The sequence below is a fragment of the Equus przewalskii genome, chromosome X (assembly GCF_037783145.1).
Source record: "Equus przewalskii isolate Varuska chromosome X, EquPr2, whole genome shotgun sequence".
In the NCBI taxonomy this organism is placed as follows: domain Eukaryota; kingdom Metazoa; phylum Chordata; class Mammalia; order Perissodactyla; family Equidae; genus Equus; species Equus przewalskii.
Window position 1 is genome coordinate 59,246,568 of NC_091863.1, and position 21,137 is coordinate 59,267,704.

The 21,137-nt window shown below is 34.6% G+C and overlaps 1 protein-coding gene across 1 annotated transcript in view; it reads right to left on the minus strand.

Annotated features, from left to right (window-relative positions):
• The window catches only part of ATRX (ATRX chromatin remodeler), a 229,513-nt gene that overhangs the window by 78,887 nt on the left and 129,489 nt on the right, over positions 1-21,137 (minus strand). Inside the window, exons 18-24 of the mRNA XM_070605788.1 lie at positions 20,912-21,058; positions 20,572-20,749; positions 13,544-13,681; positions 11,713-11,888; positions 10,232-10,349; positions 697-827; positions 81-169 (exon numbers count right to left, since the gene is read on the minus strand). Of these exons, the coding sequence (XP_070461889.1) occupies positions 81-169; positions 697-827; positions 10,232-10,349; positions 11,713-11,888; positions 13,544-13,681; positions 20,572-20,749; positions 20,912-21,058 (977 nt within the window). The remainder of the gene's footprint in view (positions 1-80; positions 170-696; positions 828-10,231; positions 10,350-11,712; positions 11,889-13,543; positions 13,682-20,571; positions 20,750-20,911; positions 21,059-21,137) is intronic.

The following is a 21,137-nucleotide window of genomic DNA, read 5'->3' on the forward strand; positions in this document are numbered from 1 at the left end:
AAATGCCAATTATCAGAGGACAAGCAGCAAGTAGGGATTTTAAATGTGTCAACACAGGGCACAAAAAGTATTTAATTTACTTTGTATAATCATCGGAGCTTAAACTCATGGAGGTTTCATCGGAATCTGAAGCTATAAATTCATCCATACTGTCTTCATCAAAATATCCCTAGAGAAAAAAAATGATGAATGTTTTAATAGTTTATTTCAACATATTACAAATTAAATGATGTTTGCTTATTCTATGTAAGGATAAGTTAATTGTCATGAGATATGGAAAAACTGAGGAACTAGCATAGATTAGAAAAAATGGGGACATGATAGATATGACTATTAAATGCAATGTGAAGTCTTGGATTGAATCATGGAAAAGAAAAAGGACAGAAGTACAAAAACTGATGAAATCCAATTAAAGTCTGTTGTTTAGTTAACAGTGTTGACCCGATGTTAATTTCTTAGTGTTGATCATTTTACTATGGTTATGCAAAATGTTATGATTAACATTTAATACTCTTTCCATAATCATAATGCATTCAAACATAGAAATTAGCTAGAAATAAAATAGGTTGAATTATTGTACCACAAAGCAAAAGAAAATTCAAATATATAGTAAGTCTATAATAGATCAACCTTTTTCCTAAAGTTATTCTGCTTCCAACATATATCTTTTAATCAATTTTAAGTAACTTGATTTACCTTATTTTCTTTGCTAATGTAGTCCAGCTGCAAACACCAAGGATGAGTCCAAATTCTACTTAACATCTGGAAATCTTGGAAAAGTTTTGCACCGGCCTTTCCTCTTCCGCCTTCACTGCTATTACCCACACCTGATCAAAAGAAAAAATAGTTAACGTTAAGATATGAGAATTCTCTATTTCAACCAAGGTGTTTCTAAATTAGACTTTTAACTTTATCTGTGCCATGGACTCCTTTGGCAGTGTAGAGAAGCTTACAGATCCTCTTCCTTAGAATGTTTTGAAATACATAAAATAAATAGGATTACAAAAGAAACTCATTATATAGAAATTTTCAGAATATTAAAAAAATTTGTGACATAGTAATATATGTACTTTATGAATGCATTAAATAAATATAGCAGCAAGTCTAACAATTCGAAATTTTGAAGTATTGATAAAGGTAAATAATTCTGAGAAATTAGTTAACAACAATAATATGTAGAAATATTTCTGATTTCTAACAGTAACAAAGTCACAGTTGTCACTACTACTACTACAGTTTGTTGCCTACACTCATAATTGAAAAAAATGCTACATTTTTGTTAGAGATTAGTGAAAATTAACATGTAATTTTTTCTTATTCAGGTTCATATACCTCCCTAAATTCTATCCAAGGACCCTAGATTACAAACTCCTGTTTGAGATAAAGCCTCTCTCTATATAGAGTCCTTTAGCAACTCTTTCCAACTATTCTTACACAAAAACAAGTGCTTCTAAAATTGTGGTTTTCATGTTGAAAATTAATTAGATTTCTTCTGTCCAGAGTAATTTCAACATTCTATTTTTTCTATGAGAATGAAATGAATGCACATTTCACTAATATGACAAAATTAAAATGCAAAAGAACAAAGCTGATCTTTTTTAAAAAATCATTTAAGCAATAACATATTTTTCTGTTTACAGTTTTAAAAGATGCAAATTCACTGATAATTAGTAATCTTGCCTCCATGAGTGACAAGAGAAAATTTAGTAATGATATAAAACACTAATAAAAATCAGGTACTGATTATTTTGCCTGATTAGAGGTATTTTCACTGTGTATGACAGCAATCATTGCTGTAAAAATGAGGTATCTAATTTCTTGATATACAAGTGTTCATAGCATTCTCTTATAATTCTTTAATTTCTCTTAAGGTCAGTAGTGATGCTCCTTCATTCCTGATTTTAGTTATTTGTGTCTCCTCTCTCTACTACTTTGTAAGTACAGCAAAAGAGTTATCAATTACACGTTGATCTTTTCAAAGATCCAACTTTTTGGTTTCAATGATTTTCTCTACTGTTTTTCTTTTCTCCTTTATATTTATTTCTGCTCTAGTCTTTATTATTTCCTTCCTTCTATGTGCTTTGGGTTTAGTTTGCTCTTATTTTAGTTCTTAAGGTGGAAAGTTAGATTATAAATTTCAGATCTTTCTGAAATAGGCATTTACAGCTATAAATTTCCCTCTAAGCATTGCTTTACCTGCATCCCATATTTTAGTACCTTGTGTTTTTGTTTTCATTCATCTCTAAATATTTTCTAATTTCCCTTGTGATTTCTTCTTCAAGCCTTTGGTTATTTAGGAGTGTGTTATTTACACTTATTTGTGAATTTTCTAACATTCCTTCAGTTACTGGTTTGTAATTTCATTCCAGTGTGGTTAAAGAAAATATTTTGTATGATTGTATCACTTTATATTAATTGAAGCTTGTTTTATAGTCTAAAATATGGTCTATCTTGGAGAATGTTTCAATGTGCACTTGAGAGGAATGTGTATTCTGCTGCTGTTGGATGGAGTGTTCTACAGATGTCTGTTCCTTTCAAGTCTTCTACTTCCTTGTTGATCTTCTGCCTAGCTGTTCTATCCATTACTGAAAACCTTATGAGTTTTTAAATTAATTTCATTCTCCAAGAAAGACTGACTATAAAGTTAATTTTTGTTTTGTCAGGGGGAACCACTTTTGTACATAACATAAACATCTTCTATTATAGAAAATTTTCATAAGACTTTTAGGCCTAACTGGCTAAGGCAGAAAAAGGAAGAAAATTTTAAAAAGGAAAAACTGAAGTTTCCCCTACCTACACTACTGACTTGTATTAGAGTTGATATTCTTTGTTGAGATGGGAACCACATTAAAAAGGATATGCTAATAATTTGGCCAAATAAACATCCACAGAAAAATGTTCTCCACTCAAAAGAGCATTGACAATTATTATTGAATCACTCTATCTTTTTTTAAAAAAACGTTTTGACTCCAAGTGGCTTTATTTGGAAAAACAAGTACCAAAAAAGGCAAGTGAATACATAATGAATTACGCATGACAATCTGTTATTGAACCTCATTTATATCTATGGTTTCTACATGAGATGTTATCACGAGGTCTGTGGGAAACTAAATAAGGGTCCCCACAAATATATCCACATTCTAATCCCAGGCACCCATTAACGTTATTCTATATGGCAAAAGGGACTTTGCAGATGCAATCAAGATAAGGACCCTAAAAGGAAGAAGACCATCCTAGATCATCCAGATGCATCCATTGCAACCACAGTGGTCTCTATAAGAGGGACCCACAAGTGAGAATTAGAGAAGATGATGTGATGACATAATCAGAGATTGGAGTGATGCATTTTGAAGATGGAGAATACAGGCAGCCACCAGAAGGTGAAAAAAGCAAGGAAACATTTTTTCTCCCTCGAGCATCCAGAAAGAACACATCCAGAAGTCCTGCTGACTTTAGCCTAGTGAAACTAACATCGGACCTCAAACTCCAAGAACTATAAAAGAGAATAAATTTGTGTAGTCATAAGCCATAAAATTTGTGGTAACTTTTTACAGCAGTAATAAGAAACCAATACAGCATCCTAGTGAAATGTTTATCAAACATGGTGTACATCAGAATCACCTGGGCAGTTTGTTAAAGATACAGATCCCTGGATCCCATTCCTAGAAATTTTGATTCCCTAGATCTGTGATGAGGCACAGAAATCTAAACTTTCTAAGAAGCTTCTTGGATAATTGTTGTATTGCAAACCGGGGTACAAGTCAAAAGAAAAGTGTTTGGGGGAAAACTAACTGCCTGAATTAGTTTCCTAGGGCAGCCATAACAAATCAACACAAACCTGAAATCTTAAGACAACAGAAAGGTACTCCCCATCATAGCTCGGAAGATCAGAAATCAGTCCCACTGAGCCAAAATCAAAGTGTCCAGTGGGCTGCGTTCCCCGTGGAAGCTCCAGTAGAGAATTTGTTCCTTGCCTCTTCCAGGCTCTGGTGGCTGCTGGCACTACCTGATTTGTGACTACATCACTCCAATCTCTGACTCTATGGTCACACTGCCTCCTCTTCTCTGTGTATCAAATCTCCCTCTGCCTCTATCCTACAAAAACACCTGCAATTAGCATTAGGACCCACCTGGCCAATCCAAGACAATCTCCTCATCTCAAGATCCTTCATTTAATCACCTCTGCAAGAATCCCTTTTTCTTATAACGTAACACTTATAGGTTCCAGGAACTAGGACCTGACATTTCCAGGTGGCCATTACTCAGCCTACCACACTGCCCTAGTGCCCTTCGAGGCTGTTTAGGGATGAAGACAGTGGCACTGAAGCAAACTTTCCAAAACTACAAGATTAAAGCCTTTTATGTTCAAATCCTCTTTTGACCCTTTACAAATTACAATTATGCTATTAAAAAACAACCAGTCTTACTACAGTATTCTAATGATTAATGAGGCTATGATAAGCAGGGAATTGGGGGGGAGCATCACAGTAATGTACCATGGGCTACAAATATAATAAATTTTATACACAGTTTCCCCAAGTCCTAAAAATTCTTTCAAAGAATCTTCCATGTAAACGATTAAAAAGGGTTGATCTAGAGAGCCTTGGGGGTGATAGGTCACTAAGAATTTAGAAACATCTTCTAGGACTTACATACACAGTTTATCACAAATCTTTGCTGATGAAATAATTTGTACTATCTCAGAAATCTGATTTTCTATGCTCTAATGCTCATTAAGAGTTAACTGCTAGGAATCAAGAACACTTTTGAGCATAACAAAAATTTAGGAAAGCCTGAAAACCCAAGTAATAACACTCCTACCAAGAGGTGCCAGAGAATTCTACACATAATGAACAAGAAGTGAAAATAGAGAATCTCATTGGTATTAGATATCTCACTGCTGCACTACACTACACCAACGTTGGCCCTATAAAGCTGACTTTAAGCAAATGGCTTAGGTCTGATGTCTAAACACATGCTGTTACATCTGTTCAAGTCTAAATCTAAACCTTGTTGTCATACCACCTTCTAATTGGCCACACAAGAGGAATCTCACATAACTACCATCCTTGAACTATCATGCAAAGACCTTTAAAACTGGTTAACATTCTCTTGGGTATAGTTATTTTATTGAGGCAGAAAGCAGAAGAAACAAAAGAATAATATTTTAAGTACCACAGAGCTCCCAGTTCATATCATCAAACAATCCATCATTAGCCCAAATTCATACTAACTTAAGAGTTTTAAAAGTCTTGAGCACAGAGTATAACATATAGGGATCTCAGACTAATATTATCCTCAGACCCCTCAGAAACAACTGCAAATCCTTTCTGGAGTAACCAGTCTTTTGGCTAGGCCTCAAAGAATTCCCACATATAATACTCCAAGGGATATTATGAACTTGTGGTCAAAGGTACTTAAATACACAGGGAAACATGGCAGTATTCCTGAAAACCAAAAGAAACAAGAGAGTGAGAGATGAAAGAGACCTATAAGGATTTCAGAAATTGGAATGATCAGATGTAGACTATAACTGTTTACTTTGTTTAAAGAAACGTTAAAGACAATCTTGAAAATACATGCGAGACACAGGAAATCATAAGAACGAACAATCAGCTGGAAAATAACTGAATAAAACTTCCATAGATAAAAAACTAAGCCATTGAGTTTTTTAAAAAGTTTTATTGAGATGCAGTTCTCATATCACACAATTTACCATTTCGAGTATACAATTCAATGACTTTTAGTATATTCACAGAGTTGTGCAACCATCACCAAAATCCAGTTTTTAAAACATTTTCATCACCCTAAAAGGAAACTCTGTACCCCTATGCCATCATCTCCCAATCTCCTTATTCCTCTCACAGCCCTAGGAAACCACTAATCTTACTTTGTCCCTGTGGATATGTCTACTCTGGACCTTTCCTATAAATGGAATCATACAATGTGTGGTCATTCGTGACTGACTTCTACTTAGCATGTGTTTCCAAGGTTGATCCATGTGTTGTAGCATGTACCAGCAATTCTTTCCCTTTCATTGCTGAATAATGTTCTGTTATATGCATATACATTTGTTTATCCATTCACCAGTTGATGGACATATGGGGTGTTTCTAGATCTTGACTATTATGAATAATGCTGCTATGAACATTAGTGTACTAATCTTTGTTTTAAGATTTTATTTTTCCTTTTTCTCCCAAAGCCCCCGGGTACACAGTTGTGTATTTTTAGTTGTGGGTCCTTCTAGTTGCAGCATGTGGCATGCCGCCTCAGCATGGCTTGATGAGTGGTGCCATGTTCACACCCAGGATTCAAACTGGCAAAACCCTGGGCCACTGAAGCAGAGTGCACGAACTTAGCCACTCGGCCACGGGGCCAGCCCCCTTGTGTACTAATCTTTGTGTGGACATGTTTTCATTTCCATTGGGTATACACCTAGAAGTGTAATTTCTGGGTCATATGCTATACTTAACCTTTCAAGCAACTGTCAAACTGTGTTCCACATCAGTTACACCATTTGACATTCCAAACCAGCAACACATGAGCTTCCAATTCTTCCATATCCTCACCACTACTTATTTTCTATTTTTTGGATTATAGCCATCCTAGTGAGTAATGAAGTAGTATCTCATTGTGGTTTTTACATTTCTCTGATGGCCAAGGATGTTGAGCATCATTTAGAGCAGTGGTTCTCAAGCTGAGGATACATCAAAATCACCTGGAGGGCATATAAAAATGCAGATGCCTGAGCTCTACCCCAGATCCACTGAATCAGTCTCTAAAGGGTGGCACTTGGACCTGTGCATTTTTAGAGACAAAAGCATATTACGGTTCTCCATTTATGAGAGTACAATTCACTGCTGTTAAGTATAATCACAATGTTGTGCAACCATCACAACTCTCGGTTTCTAAAACTTTTTCTTCATCCTAAACAGAAACTCTGTACCCATTAAAAATAACTCTGCATTCCTCACTCTCCTAGCCCCTGGTAACCATTCTACCTTCCACCTCTATGAATCTGACTAGTCTACCTCTAAGTGGAATCATACAGTACTTGTCCTTTGGTGTCTGGCTTATTTCACTTAGCATGATGTCTGTAGAATTCACTCATGTTGTCACAGGTGTCAGAATTTCCTTTCTTTTTTAAGACTGAATACTATTCCATTGTGTGTGTATATATACATATATATATCACATTTGTTTATTCATCCATCAATGGACACTGGGGATGCTTCCACCTTTTTGGCTATTATCAATAATGTTGCTATATAAACATGGGTATGCAAGTATCTGCTTGAGTTCCTGCTTTCAATTATTTGGGTATATATCTAGAAGTGGAAATGCTGGATCATCCTGTAATTCTGTTTAACTCTTCGAGGAACTGCCACACTGCTTTTTCCACAGCAGCTGCAAAATTTTACACTCCCCACCAGCAATGCAGCAGGGTTCTAATTTCTCCATATCCTCACCAACACTTGTTATTTTTCCTTTTCTTTTTCTTATTTTATTTTTGATAAAAGCCATCCTATTGGGTGTGAGTTGGTATGTCATGATTTTGATTTGCACTTCACTAATAACTAGTGAACACATACAGCATCTTTTCACATGCTTATTGGCCATCTGTATTTCTTCTTTGAAGAAATATCTGTTGAAGTCCTTTCCCCATTTTTGAATTGGGTTGCTTGAGTTTTTTGTTGTTGAGTTGTAGGAGTTCTTTATATTCTGGATATCAGTTCCTTATCAGATATATGATTTGCAAATATTTTCTCCCATTCTGTCGGTTGTGTTTTCACGTGCTCCATTTTTGCAGGCCTTAAGACAGTGTATGGATTTTAATGCCACTTTAAGCTTAAAATCAGGCTAACATTTACTTATTAAAAAATTAGGAAGCCAGCCCTGTGGGCAAGTGGTTAAGCTTGTGCACTCCACTTTGGTGGCCAAGGGTCCAGCAGTTCGGATCCTAGGCACAGACCTACACACCACTCATCAAATCATGCTCTGGTGGCATCCCACATAGAAGAACTAGAATGACTTACAACTAGGATATACAACGATGTACTGGGGCTTTGGGGAGGGGAAAACAAAGAGGAAGATTGGCAATAGATTTTAGCTCACAGCCAATCTTCTTCACCAAAAAAGGATACATAAGAAAACCCAAACAAACCATGGAGCCCTCAAGAAAGGAGAAGTGACTCAGCTTTCTCGCACAAGAAGCCAGTCAAGAGTTGGAGAAGTCATTCATTCAAAAATAAGAAAATTAAGTATGCACACTTATAAAACCTAAACTGTTTACTGAAGGCAGAGGTGTATGTGGAAATACAAACTTCTGATACCTGATGGTAAAAGGAAGACTGCACAATTATACTGAAAAAAGGGAACAAAGGAAAATTAAGAGGATTTCAATTTCCTTAAAATTCATTAGAAGTCAGTCTCTTATGACTTTAATTCTGCAAATATTAAATATATTATAAATTATCACTGCTAAAATTTATCATCCAACAGTTGCTGGTATTAAAAGCAAAATATAATTGAACTTCTTAAAACTAAGAAGAGTCTAAAAAAGAGTCAAATATAGAAGCAAAAGAATTTTTGGAATATGTAATAGATAAAATACCAAATATTTTAAATGCAAGTGAGATAGGTGGGTGACATTTCAGGAGAAATACTGTGGTAATTTGTAATGAGAATCAAGATAGAGTAGCCTTTAACATAACCCACTTGGCCTTTTATGGAAGTTTTCTCAAAGGAGCTATTAACTTGGGACATTCTACTTTAAGGAAAATAAAACACTACATTTAGTAGAGGCAGAACCCCAGACCTTTTCATGACCGAAAGATTCATGGCACCAGATGACAATTTAACAATCATACCTTTCAGAGTTTAGCAGCTTTGGCAATTAATACTTTAGATACCTCTCCTATCAATTAAAGTCACAAAGAATGAGGCTCCCTTAACTCTTAAATATTGAATTGTTCTTAAAAGAGTACATTTTAACATCTATACAAGAGCTATTATTTTGCTATTGGTTATTAAAGACAACTGATTCTCTAATATGTGAAAGCACTGTTGCCAGCACTTTCCCTAAGATAAAGCAAAACTTAAAATGGAAAAAATATTAAATGACCAAATTTAGTACCCTTTAATACTCAGAGATTAATGAAAGATAGATCTGGACATGACTCTCTTTCTTAAACTACACTGTGACTCTCTCATTGGGATGAGTCTATTTGGTTACTTAACTTTGTGCGCAATTTTTGTCATTCAATACAGGATGATACAATAAATATTCTCTAAAATGCACTGTGGTTACCAAGAGCATCACTTTAACTACTGATATGATATGAACTATCATTTTAATATGTGTGTACACACTTCTACCCTCCATTACTTTTTGATAAATTATGTATCCACAATGGCTGAAGGGCACCTTCTAACCTGTAACCCCTAAATAAATCTGGCACATCACTTAAGGAAAAGTACCAGAATAAAGTGACCAACAAATAAGAAATTTCACTCCAAACCAAACAGAAATGAGGGTTTGCTCTGTGAACAGTGACAAGCTCAGGCACACAGCAACAGACACACAGACTGACACATACACGACTTGATTGATGATAAAACAATACCTAATTCATTGTACTTTTTAAAAGCACATAGAAAAGAGTAGGAAATAAACTAGAAGTTCCTCATAATGAAACCACCCAGAAAACAATCTCTGTTAACACTTTGGTGTATTTTAGGCATTTGTGTGTATTTTTATTGTAACATTGGGAGCATAATATATGCCCTGCCTGGTATTTTGCCTTTTTTTTTTTACTTCAACTTTTGTCAATTTGATAACTGAGAAATGATTTCATGGATTTGATTTACATGCCTTTTATTACTAATGTGGTTCAAAGTTTTTAAATAATACATTGGAATTTTATATATCTTCCTTTATGGATTTATTCACATTCATAATTTCTTTGAAAGAAAAGCTCTTTAGAAATTAAGGGCATTGTTCAAATGTGCTGTGTATCTTTTTTCACCAATTTGTTCCTTAATTTTATTTTGACAATATTAGTTTTTTTAATTAAAAATGTTTTGTACTTTTACAAAATAAGCACACCCATTTTATTCAAATGCAAAATTGAAAAAGAACAACTGACATGGTAAAATTACCAAGATAGCATTCTTTAGAAAAAGAATGTTTTTAGAGAGAAGATAAAAACAAACTAAGTGTATTTGTTACCTGTTAAGTGATCTAAGTAGTACTGATAGAGCTTGCACTGAATAGGAGTCATTCTCACAGCTAACACATATTCATGTTTTGGAGGCAAGAACTTTGTTAATGCTGTATAATCTTTCCTCTGTAATTAACAAGAAAGAAAAGGAAAATTAGTTAACCTATATACGTGACAGGAATTAACTGCTCTAAGAATTATCACTGTTTGCAACTAAAAGATACACATAAATAAATAGGTACCAAACATATAAGAAAACATTTTCTTAAACATATTTACCCTCTTTAATCACACAATGATATGCATATGATAGTAGTTAATATATTTCATATGACTACACAATATGATGCACTAGTAAAAAGATATTGCAACACACCAGGCAGGTTTTAAACTGAAGGAGTCATATTACCAAGTGAACAATTTAGTTTTTAAAATGTTCTCCTTTATACAGAAAAAAGAAAAGAATAAAAGGTAAGGAGGGGATGTAGCAGGTAGTGCTAGCAAAAAGATTATCATACAGTAAAACTGATGAATCAAAGTGACGCAGTCTAGGCTGTCATTTGGGTAAGATGTGCCAATATGCCACAGGATAACACATAACTCTAGGGGGAATGTTTGCCAATTGAGACAGCAAGCCATGTACAAGCACTCTTGAAACTATTTAATTACAGAAATAGGAAAGACAGAACACTAATAATGTGCTTGATACAAATGACTACCTAAATCAGAAAAACACTGCCTAGGTAGTAGCAGCAATACTGAAACACAGTATTTGCTAGTACCTGTGGCCAACCTGAACAAACAGGATGCCTTTGCCTTACATGATGGAAGTATATCCAGCCAGAAGGATAGTCTATCTCATTTGTTACAACATCTTTGTGGCTACCATTAGTATCTAGTGTCTGAAGAAAAACAGTGTGGATTTTGAGATTTATTAACTGCTAGCTCAGTCTCTACATACTTATCTACTTATTAATATAGGTCTACTGAAGATCCGTATGTAAACAACACTATTACACCATGCAGGTTATTGTATGTACTTAAAAGTAATAAAATTGTTTCTTCAGGATTACATTAAAAAGGCTCCTCTCATAATTCATAATTGCCTTTCCTACAACCATTTCAAGTAAGTGAGGTTTAAAATACTAGAGAATTAGGGTGAGCTTAGAAATTTCTTAATCACAATAGCTGTGTTCCTTTTACATACTCCCTATATTAAGAATGAAGAATCTAAACATTAACATATTAAAATATAAAGACATATAATTGGCAAGTGAATTAATTACGTTCTAAACTTCTCAATGGAACTTTTTAAAAAAAAGTTCAATGTTGTATAAACTTTTGAAGACAATGCAAGGAGATTTAACTGTAAAACTATATACTGGAGAAAGGGGCAAGAAAACACAAAATACTCAAAGTTTAAATTCAGAATTTTGGATAGCAACATAACAAAGTAACAATATTGTTTTATTATGGAATGTATTTGTACCTGAACACATCCAGCTAACATTTCATAGAGAATGTGAGCACGTTTTTTCATCACTCTGACATCTACCATGGTAGAATCTGCACACTGACCATTTTGGATTGGATTTATAAATCGATTCCTGAACTCCTTAATGGATCCAAGCAAATTTTCCTTGATAAAGTTAACCATGCAATGATCTAAGAGAGAAGACATCAGTTCGTTAACAACAATAATGGCTAAAAGGACTCAGAAAAATTCTCTGATAAAATGCACATGTCAAAAACACCATGGAGGGCCAGCCCTGGTGGCCTAGCGGTTAAGTTCAGCATGCTCCGCTTTGGTGGCCTGGGTTCAGTTCCCGGGAGTTGATCTACATCACCCTGTTAGTGGCCAGGCTCTGCTGGTGGCCCACATACTAAAAAATAGAGGAAGACTGGCACAGATGTTAGCTCAGGGCAAATCTTCCTCAGAAAAACAAACAAACAAAAACGCCATGGAGGCATGAGAATTAAGCTACAAAGAAAGAACACCAAATTGAGTGTAGACCAAACATTGATTCTAAGTCTGATCTATAACTGGGTTATCTAAACTAGATGAGAAATTCGAATAAAAACCATCCCTAAATTCTAGACCTGAATGTTTAAAAAAACACTTAAGAACCTTTTCTTCTAACTCACTATTCTTCATAATAGATATGAAGTATAAAACAAGTGTTCTATAATTCTAATCATGATCTTATGGTCAGCAACGGTATCTTGTGGAAAAAACATAGATACCGAATCAAAATAAAATCAAGTAATAAGCCACTATATCAAATTTTATATTAACTGATTTAGTTCCAGAAGTCCTTAATTATCAGTTGCCCTATACTACATAAAACCACAAAGTGAAATAGTATTTCTATAAATGGGGTAACAGAAAAGGGGGAAACTGGAACAGATAAAAATAAAGATAAAATACAGGCTAAACTGAAACAACCAGTATTACAAATAATAAAACAGAAAACAGCTAAGTTACTATAAATACACAAAAGGAATAGAAACAACATAAAAATAACAAAAAGAGGGGCCGGTCCCATAGTGTAGTGCTTAAGTCCGGTGTGCTCTGCTTCGGCCCGGGTTCATGGGTTCGAATCCCGGGTGTGGACCTACACCACTCGTCAGCCATGCTGTGGCGGCAACCCATGTATAAAGTAGAGGAAGACTGGCACAGATGTTAGCTCAGAGCTAATCTTCCTCAGCAAAAACAAACAAACAAAAAATAACAAAAAGCTATTACAGTGGATTATGATAGAAAATTTCAATTTGTTATTTGCTGAATAATTCATGCTCCCTCTTTAGCATCACCACACACATATGAAAATGAGGGAAATTCACAAGTCACTTCCCTGGGTTCACATCATCTGTCATCAACCTCAGCAAACTCCATCCTGACATGGATTCAATACAGCTCTCCTTGTCTATTTCCACTTTCCTAAAACATTCCTATCAGTACCACCCCCCAAACTGGATATATTTTGTTACAATATCTCCTAAATAGCCTAAATAGTCACAAGGGCATCTCTACTTTTAAAGCAATCATTAAGACTTTTGATATTTTTATGTATTTCAAATTCTGTATTTATATTTGAACACTCACAATGGCACACCTCTTGACTGTGGTTTACCATTCATAATTATAAAGCATTCCACCTGAAATGAATAGTATTCTTTCACAGTAGACTAAGACGAACCTATGTAGGTCATGGTCAGAGACTATATTAGAGTAAATAGAAGAAAAACAAACGGCAAAGTGGTAAAAAGTATCTGAGGCAATGCCAATACTCTACAGCATATTGCAGATATCAACTCACACTCAATTAGGTTATTCTGAAGTGGTGTTCCTGTTAAAATAATCCTCCTCCTTGATCGGATAGAATTCATAGCTTTTGAAACAGCAGATGCTTCATTTTTTAGAATATGGCCTTCATCACAAACAACAAAGTCAGGGCCTGTAAAAATGTACAGAAAAACATTTAATTAATATATAATAAAACTGAAAATGTAATCCATTTAAGTAAATAAAGTTAATCCTTTTACAGTGCTGCTCTTGTGGGAAGATAAAACAACATCCTTATAAGAACAGTCATTTTATCTGCTGCTGTTATTTGGTTAATGTGGCACTGACTACTATTAATTATATTCTAACAGCAGAGTATTGAAGTACTACTATGTACAGTACTTAACGTTCTCTGAATCAGAGAAGAAAAATAGGCAAGAATAAAAATAATCACAAGGGTGAAAAGATCTCCCCAACAGACGTGGGGTATTTGAAAAAAATACATATCTTTTATAAATAAAAAACAGTATCTAAAGTTATATTTCAACACTAGTGTATCAAGTTAAAACTATCAGCTAAGATAAAGAGCAATTTATATGTACACGAGAAAAGACAAATTTCAAAATTAGATTTTAAGAAATAATATATAAATCACAATGGGCCGTACAGTATTTCCCATTTAACTTATTCCAAATAACTAATACTCATTGCTGGGGAAAATTTTAACTGATAAAGGACAGCTAAATTGATTGTTACATGGGTATGGGGGGTGGGGGGACTATCCAAGCTATAAAAGATCTCACAACTGAGAATAACTCTTTCAAAAGAAATACACACACTTATTAAAATAATATATGTATTGTTTGCTAAAGTATCCCACATACACACTTTGCTCGCTGGTTAACACACACACATATTACTTAAATACTGATTTCAACAATAGCAGTTGTTAAATTGCCCCCCATCTGTTAGGCATTAGAGAAAATTCACCTTCTACATGATTCCAAAAGTAATGGCTTCAGTAGAATTGATCCAATAATACAATTGCTACTTAGTATTCAGATGGGGCTACACAAATAGTAAGACACATATTTTTAAATTACTAATATGCTTCCTAAAAACTATAATCTGTATCTAGTTTTGTATTAAAACACTACACATTGCTTATTTTGAATCCTAAAAAGTTTTCTAAATTCAAAAATTGCCTTTTACACAAGTGATTTAAATGATTTCCATGACCTAATATTCAGTATTCATGAGGGTGTTGTGAAACAGGTGCTCTCATAAACTCTTTGTGGGAGTCTACATTAGTATCAGACATTCTGAAGACAATTTTACAATATCTATTGAAACAGATATTGAGTAAAACGTGTGCACCCTTTGACGCATATTTCAATTTCTGGGAATTTATTCTAAAGATATACTTTCACAAGTACTCAAAGACACACATTCTCTGAAGCATTGTTCGTCAGGATGGAAAATTGGAAACAACCTAAAAACTTGTCAAAGGGGGTTAATAAAACTATGGTATCACAGAATGTTGCCGAACGAAAATTAATAATGTAGATCTCTAGGTATTAACCTTGAAAGATATGCCAAACATATTATGACATTAAAAAAACCAAGTTACAGAATCTGTATTATGATCCCATTTGTATTTGAACCACCACCTCAAACAAGGCAATTTCATCTATGTATACATACACGCAGTGAAGTACAGGGATTAACCCTGCTCAAAGAAAGTTTTAGCCTTTGTCTCTTGCTCCTGGGAAGTAATCTCTAAACCCTACTAATGTCCTGCCTGATAAGAGCGTCTTTGTTTACCTGGAAATCGTGGGACACACCAGATACTCTATGCCAACAATGTGATGGGGGGAGGGGCGCTGGGAAGGGGAGGGCGCAACGTAACTTTGGGCCATGTGGCATCTTCTCAATCTTTGGAAGAGCTAGAGACTAGGATCACTCATGTGAGTGGTCAACCATGTCTACGTGACCAAGCCCAAACTCTAGACAGCAAGGCTTGGACGAGCGTGGCTGGTTGGCAATACTCCCTGAGTTCTGTCACACATCATTGCTGGAAGAAGTAAGTGCTATTTGGACGATTCCACTAACACATTGAGCTTGGAACTCTCCTGGGCCCTGCTCTATGTGCCTTTTCCTGTTGCTGATTTTAATTTGTATCCTTTCACTGTAACAAACTATAGCCATAAGTATAACAGCTGTTCTGAGTTCTCTGAGTCCTAGTGAATTATTGAACCTGAGGGTGGCCTTGGGAACCTCCAAATGTTGCAACATAAAATACATGCTTGAAAAAAAGAAAAAAAAAAGAAAAACAGCAACTGTGTGTGGTGGTGAACGTTAACTAGACTTATTGCAGTGATCATTTTGCAACCTATACGTATATCGAATCACTATGTTGTACCCCTGAAACTAACGTAATATTATATGTCAATTATATCCCAATAAAAAAATAATGAAATACATCCTTGCAGAAGCACAAAAAATTTCTGGAAGGATATATATGAAACAGTCAGGGAACTTTTACTTTTCAACATATACCTTTTTCTTCTATTTTGCTGAAGAACATATATTGCTTTTATAATTTAACTTAAAAGAACTATTAGCATGACAATGCAAGGAGAGGGATCCCTATCCTTAGTAAGGACATCTGAGGAAGAGAAGGAGGAAGAAAGAACAAAAGTAAATATATCCATCAACAACCCTGAGTCAACAAAAAAGCTAATGTTACTCATATTCTGTTTACTTAGGAACATATATAACATTTTCTAACATAAAAAAGTTTTAAAATCTTTAATGTTTAAAAGGAATAAAGTTTTATTATCTTAGAAACATACTTTCTAGAAAACTTCATTCCAATAATATATAAATGAGGTGGTACAGTTTGAAAATAGCTATACTTACAAACCACTTTAGAGAAAGTACAGGGAGAATGCAGCCATGAAGCCTTGGAGAGTAGAAGAAAAGGGATTTAGAGAGAAGCTTGGAGAGAAGTTCTCCTGCTCAAAAGATCCAAGCCCAGCTGAAATGGTTTAATATACTACGGAAATTTGTCACTATTTATATAACTACATAGTTCTATCTTACTATTTAAATCAAACAGTAGCTTGAAGTGTGTGTGTGTGTACTGGAACATACAGGGATAAAGTACTGATCCACACTGCAACGTGGATAAACCTTGAAAACATTATGCTAGGTTGTAGATGCCAGATATTCTATGATTTCATTTTTACAAAATGTCCAGAAATATTTTTATGAAATGTCCAGAATAGGCAAATCCACTGAGACAGAAAGTAGATTGGTGGTTTCCAGGGGATGGAAGGAGGCTGCATTTGGGAGTGACTGCAAATGGGTACAGGGTTTGTTTTTAAGGTGGCAGAAATGTGGTGGGATTCAATGGAATCATTGCGATGGTTATACAATATTGTGAATATACTAAACGTTATGGAATTGTATGCTTCAAAATGGATAAATGAATTTTATGTTATGTGTATTTTCCCCCAATAAACTAGTCATTAGATTAAAATGTGGGAAATTATAGATTAACACTCAAGTTACCACAATGAATGCACACTTAGAATGACTTAAAGTAAGTAAATTGCTTTATGAAATAAACAAAAGAAAAACCAATTATAGTAATGAGGTTAAAAATACGTGACTCTTCATTTGTCAAAACCCATAAACTCTACATTACAAAGAATAAACTTAATGTATGCAAACAATAAAATAAAGGAACTGACCTAAGTAACTTTAGGAAATGATGTTTTCACTGGAAATTATAAAGCTATAGACAAAAGCAATCATATACAAACAGTGTATACTAGTTGGTAAATTTGTTTCTCACAGGGGTACAGGTTGACAATTCTGTGACTACTTTACGTGTATAATGAGTTTGAACAAATAAGTAAAAGGATGATAGATGGTTGGAGCCAAGATCCTCACTTTTGGAAAGGCAAGTAACAGATTAACAAAAAAAGAAGGCTAAAATTATAGTGGATTAGAGTCGAAAACATCATTATGAAATCAAGTATATCTTTATACACACACACACACAGATGGATAGATTTGTGTGTATAACTGGATTTGTACACGTATCATCTAGTTCTGTCTGCTGAGAGGACCTGGAAGCAATGATACTCCAGTAGCAACAAATACACCCAGTTCTCAGATGTTGGTTTGTAAACATCGTTTTTCAACAAAAGGAACCATGGCTCCTCGTTGAAATGGTTGATTCTGAGGCAGGACATGAGCCTAGAGCATCTTATAGTACCAGACAGTAATGAAGTGCTCAAAAAAAAGGATGAAATATCAAATGGATACAGGAACCAATGTGGGCTCCCAATGGCCAAATTAGAACAATTTGAACAAGAAAATAATAACATAATGTTAGTTTATAATCTAACATAGAAACTAATAATAGATGATTAGTCTTACACTGATATAAATCAATGACTGATTAAAATAAATAGGTAAGAAGGGACAAATCTTTCTTAAAGAAAAATTCCAATTTTATGTGTAGATACCACCCATCTCTTGTAGAGATGGAGCTTAATTTCTGCCCTTCCACCACTTGAGTGGGCTAGACTTAGTGACTGGCTTCCACAGAACAGAGACAGGTGAAAACAGTAACTCTATAGTAGAGAAACCTGACAAGCACTACTTTAACCAAGTGATGAAAGTTAACATTAGCAGTGATGTCATGTAGATCTAATATAGCCCTGATATGATATGATGAGAAGGATACTTCACCTGTGATATATTCTTTCAAAAATCTATAACCCAAGTCCAATCACAAGAAAAACAACAAACACAGTCTAGTGAACATTCTACAGGTTACTTAATCAGTATTCCTCAAGACTGACAAGATAATGAAAATTATCTGACAAGATAATGAAAATGAAAGACTGAGAAACTGACACAGACCAGAGAAGACTGCAGAGACACAACAATTGAATACAATCCAGACATTAATAGAAAAACTGGTGAAATTCAAACATAGTTTCGAGTTTACCTAATAATATGCCAACAACGTATCAACTTCTTAGTTTTGACAAATCTACCACGGCAAGGTAAGTTAACAGTGGGAGATCTAGGTGCAGGCTTTATATAGGAGCTTTCTTTACTATCATTTCAACTTTTCTGTAACAAAAAACTTTTCGAAGATATAAACGTTTTTTTAAATGTCACTAAATGATTTACAGGAAATAACAAATGTTACTCTTCATGTTAGGAGCTTTAATTTCTTTTTTAATTTATTTCCACATGAACAAATCACCACATTAAGCATCTGAAACCGCTGTTTAAACAGTTCCAAGGAAACCTTGTGAAAAACATGCTGCAATACTATTCACTAGCTTATAGTTCACCACCAATAAAACAACCACAGAACTTGTAAACAACTATTTTAATCATAGGAAAAAGATAAACTTACTATTAGGCCTTAGATTTACAATGGCAAAGTTATTTTGGTACATATCAATTATATCATTATCTAAAAAAAGAGTCAAAGGGGTACAAACTTTCAGTTATAAGATGAATAAGGTCTAAGGATCTAATGTATAACATGGTGACTACATTGGGGACCAGCCCCACGGTCGAGTGGTTAAGTTTGTATGCTCCAATCGGCAGCCTGGGGTTCGTCAGTTTGCATCCTGGGCACAGACCTATACACTACTCATCAAGCCATGCTATGCTGGCATCCCACATAGAAGAACTAGAATGACTTACAACTAGGATATACAACTATGTACCAGGGCTTTTGGGAGGGAGAAAAAAAAGAGAAAGATTGGCAGCAGATGTTTGCTCAGGGCCAATCTTCCTCAATTAAACAACAACAAAAAAAATGGTGACTACAGCAGATAACACTGTATTGTATAATTGAAATTTGCTAAAACAGCAGAACTTAAATGTTCTCATGCATACCAAAAAAAAGTTAAAGATGTGATGAATATGTAACTCAAATGGGAGAATCCTTTCATAAAGTATATGTATAGCAAATCATCACATTGTACACTTTAAGTATCTTATAACTTTGTCAACTATATCTCAAAGCTGGGAAGAAATTAAAAAATTAAATAAAAAGAGGCAAAGCTAGGAATTCTAAAGAATATTGTTATTTTGGCAGTGTAAATTACTTTCTCAACAAACATCTAAAGCCTCAATAGTCTCTTAAAGTAATTAGATATGACAATATGAAAAGTAAAACAATTATAAATACAAATAATTAAAACCAACTAGTTTTGCAGATAGTACAACTTGCTGTTTTTCCAAGTGGCAAACAAGAATCAAATATTTGGATCTCACATCGTGAGGATTACTGTCATAAGGATCAACAGTATTGCAAATATTAACCTTCGAGAGTGACGACCCTTTAAAGGACAGAAAAAAAAAAACCATGCAGCAATTCTTCTAGACATAAAGATGGGAAAGAAACTTTTTCAGAGTATGGCGAGAGCTCTTGTTATCATCTAATATTCAGACAACTGGTAGAATCTGCAATTGTGACACAGGCACCTAATGCATTTTTAATTGTTTACAAGGTCTTGCCTGCAAACCTCAAACACTTCCAGACTCAGTAAGTGAATTGTGAACAGGTGGTAACATTAAGGGTGATTTTATCTTAATGAAATTATGAATGAATGAATGAATTACTAAGGAAAAAAAAGAAGGCTTGGGGCCAGCCCCATGGCCGAGTAGTTAAGTTCGCGCCCTCTGCTTCGGTGACCCAGGGTTTCACCGGTTTGGATCCTGCGTGTGGACATGGCACTGCTCGCCAGGCCATGCTGAGGTAGCGTCCCACATGCCACAACCAGAAGGACCCACAACTAAAATATACAACTATGTACTGGGTGACTTTGGGGAGAAAAAGGAAAAATAAAATCTTTAAAAAGATTTCTTCTTAAAAATAAATTTAAAAAAAGGCAAAAATCTGAGGGATAAATGAAACAAAAACCAGCTACTTAGTAGTTGCTCAATAGTATTTATTAAATAAAACCTAAGCATATTTAACTTGCTTCTTTATCTGTGTGCCTACTAATATCTTACCTGGATCAACCAAAGCTTTGTTAAATATTTCTTTAAGTTTCCTACTCTTCACATTCCTTCCTTGAGCAAGATTTCTGTACATCTCATAGCCTATGATCATAACACCACCATCTTCTTGCCACCTCTGCAGCATGTAGCTTCTCTCCTGAGGACGTTTCACAGTGGCTAATTCAGAGACCTTTGTGGGAAAATAAAGATTTTTAAAGGCAGCTATTAGGAATGTAAGAATACTAAATCTTTCCATTAAAATATGCATCACTGATAATTAAAAATCTTTGTCTTTTACTATATGAACTTCATGCAGTTATTTTAAAAATAGAAAACATTTGAAATATGATACCTCAAGCTTCTCATCATCTTTTAATCCCTCTTGCCACTTCTCAAATTCATTCATCCAATTCAAAGCAGTATTAAGAGGACAAACCACTAAAGCTGTGCTGAAATCCAATTTGTCACACAAAAGAACCGTATGAAGAAAACTTACCACCTACAAGAAAACAAATTAAGTTGCCATCTTCATTTAAATATCTGCAAAAAAAGTTAATAGATCGAGCAATTTTACAATC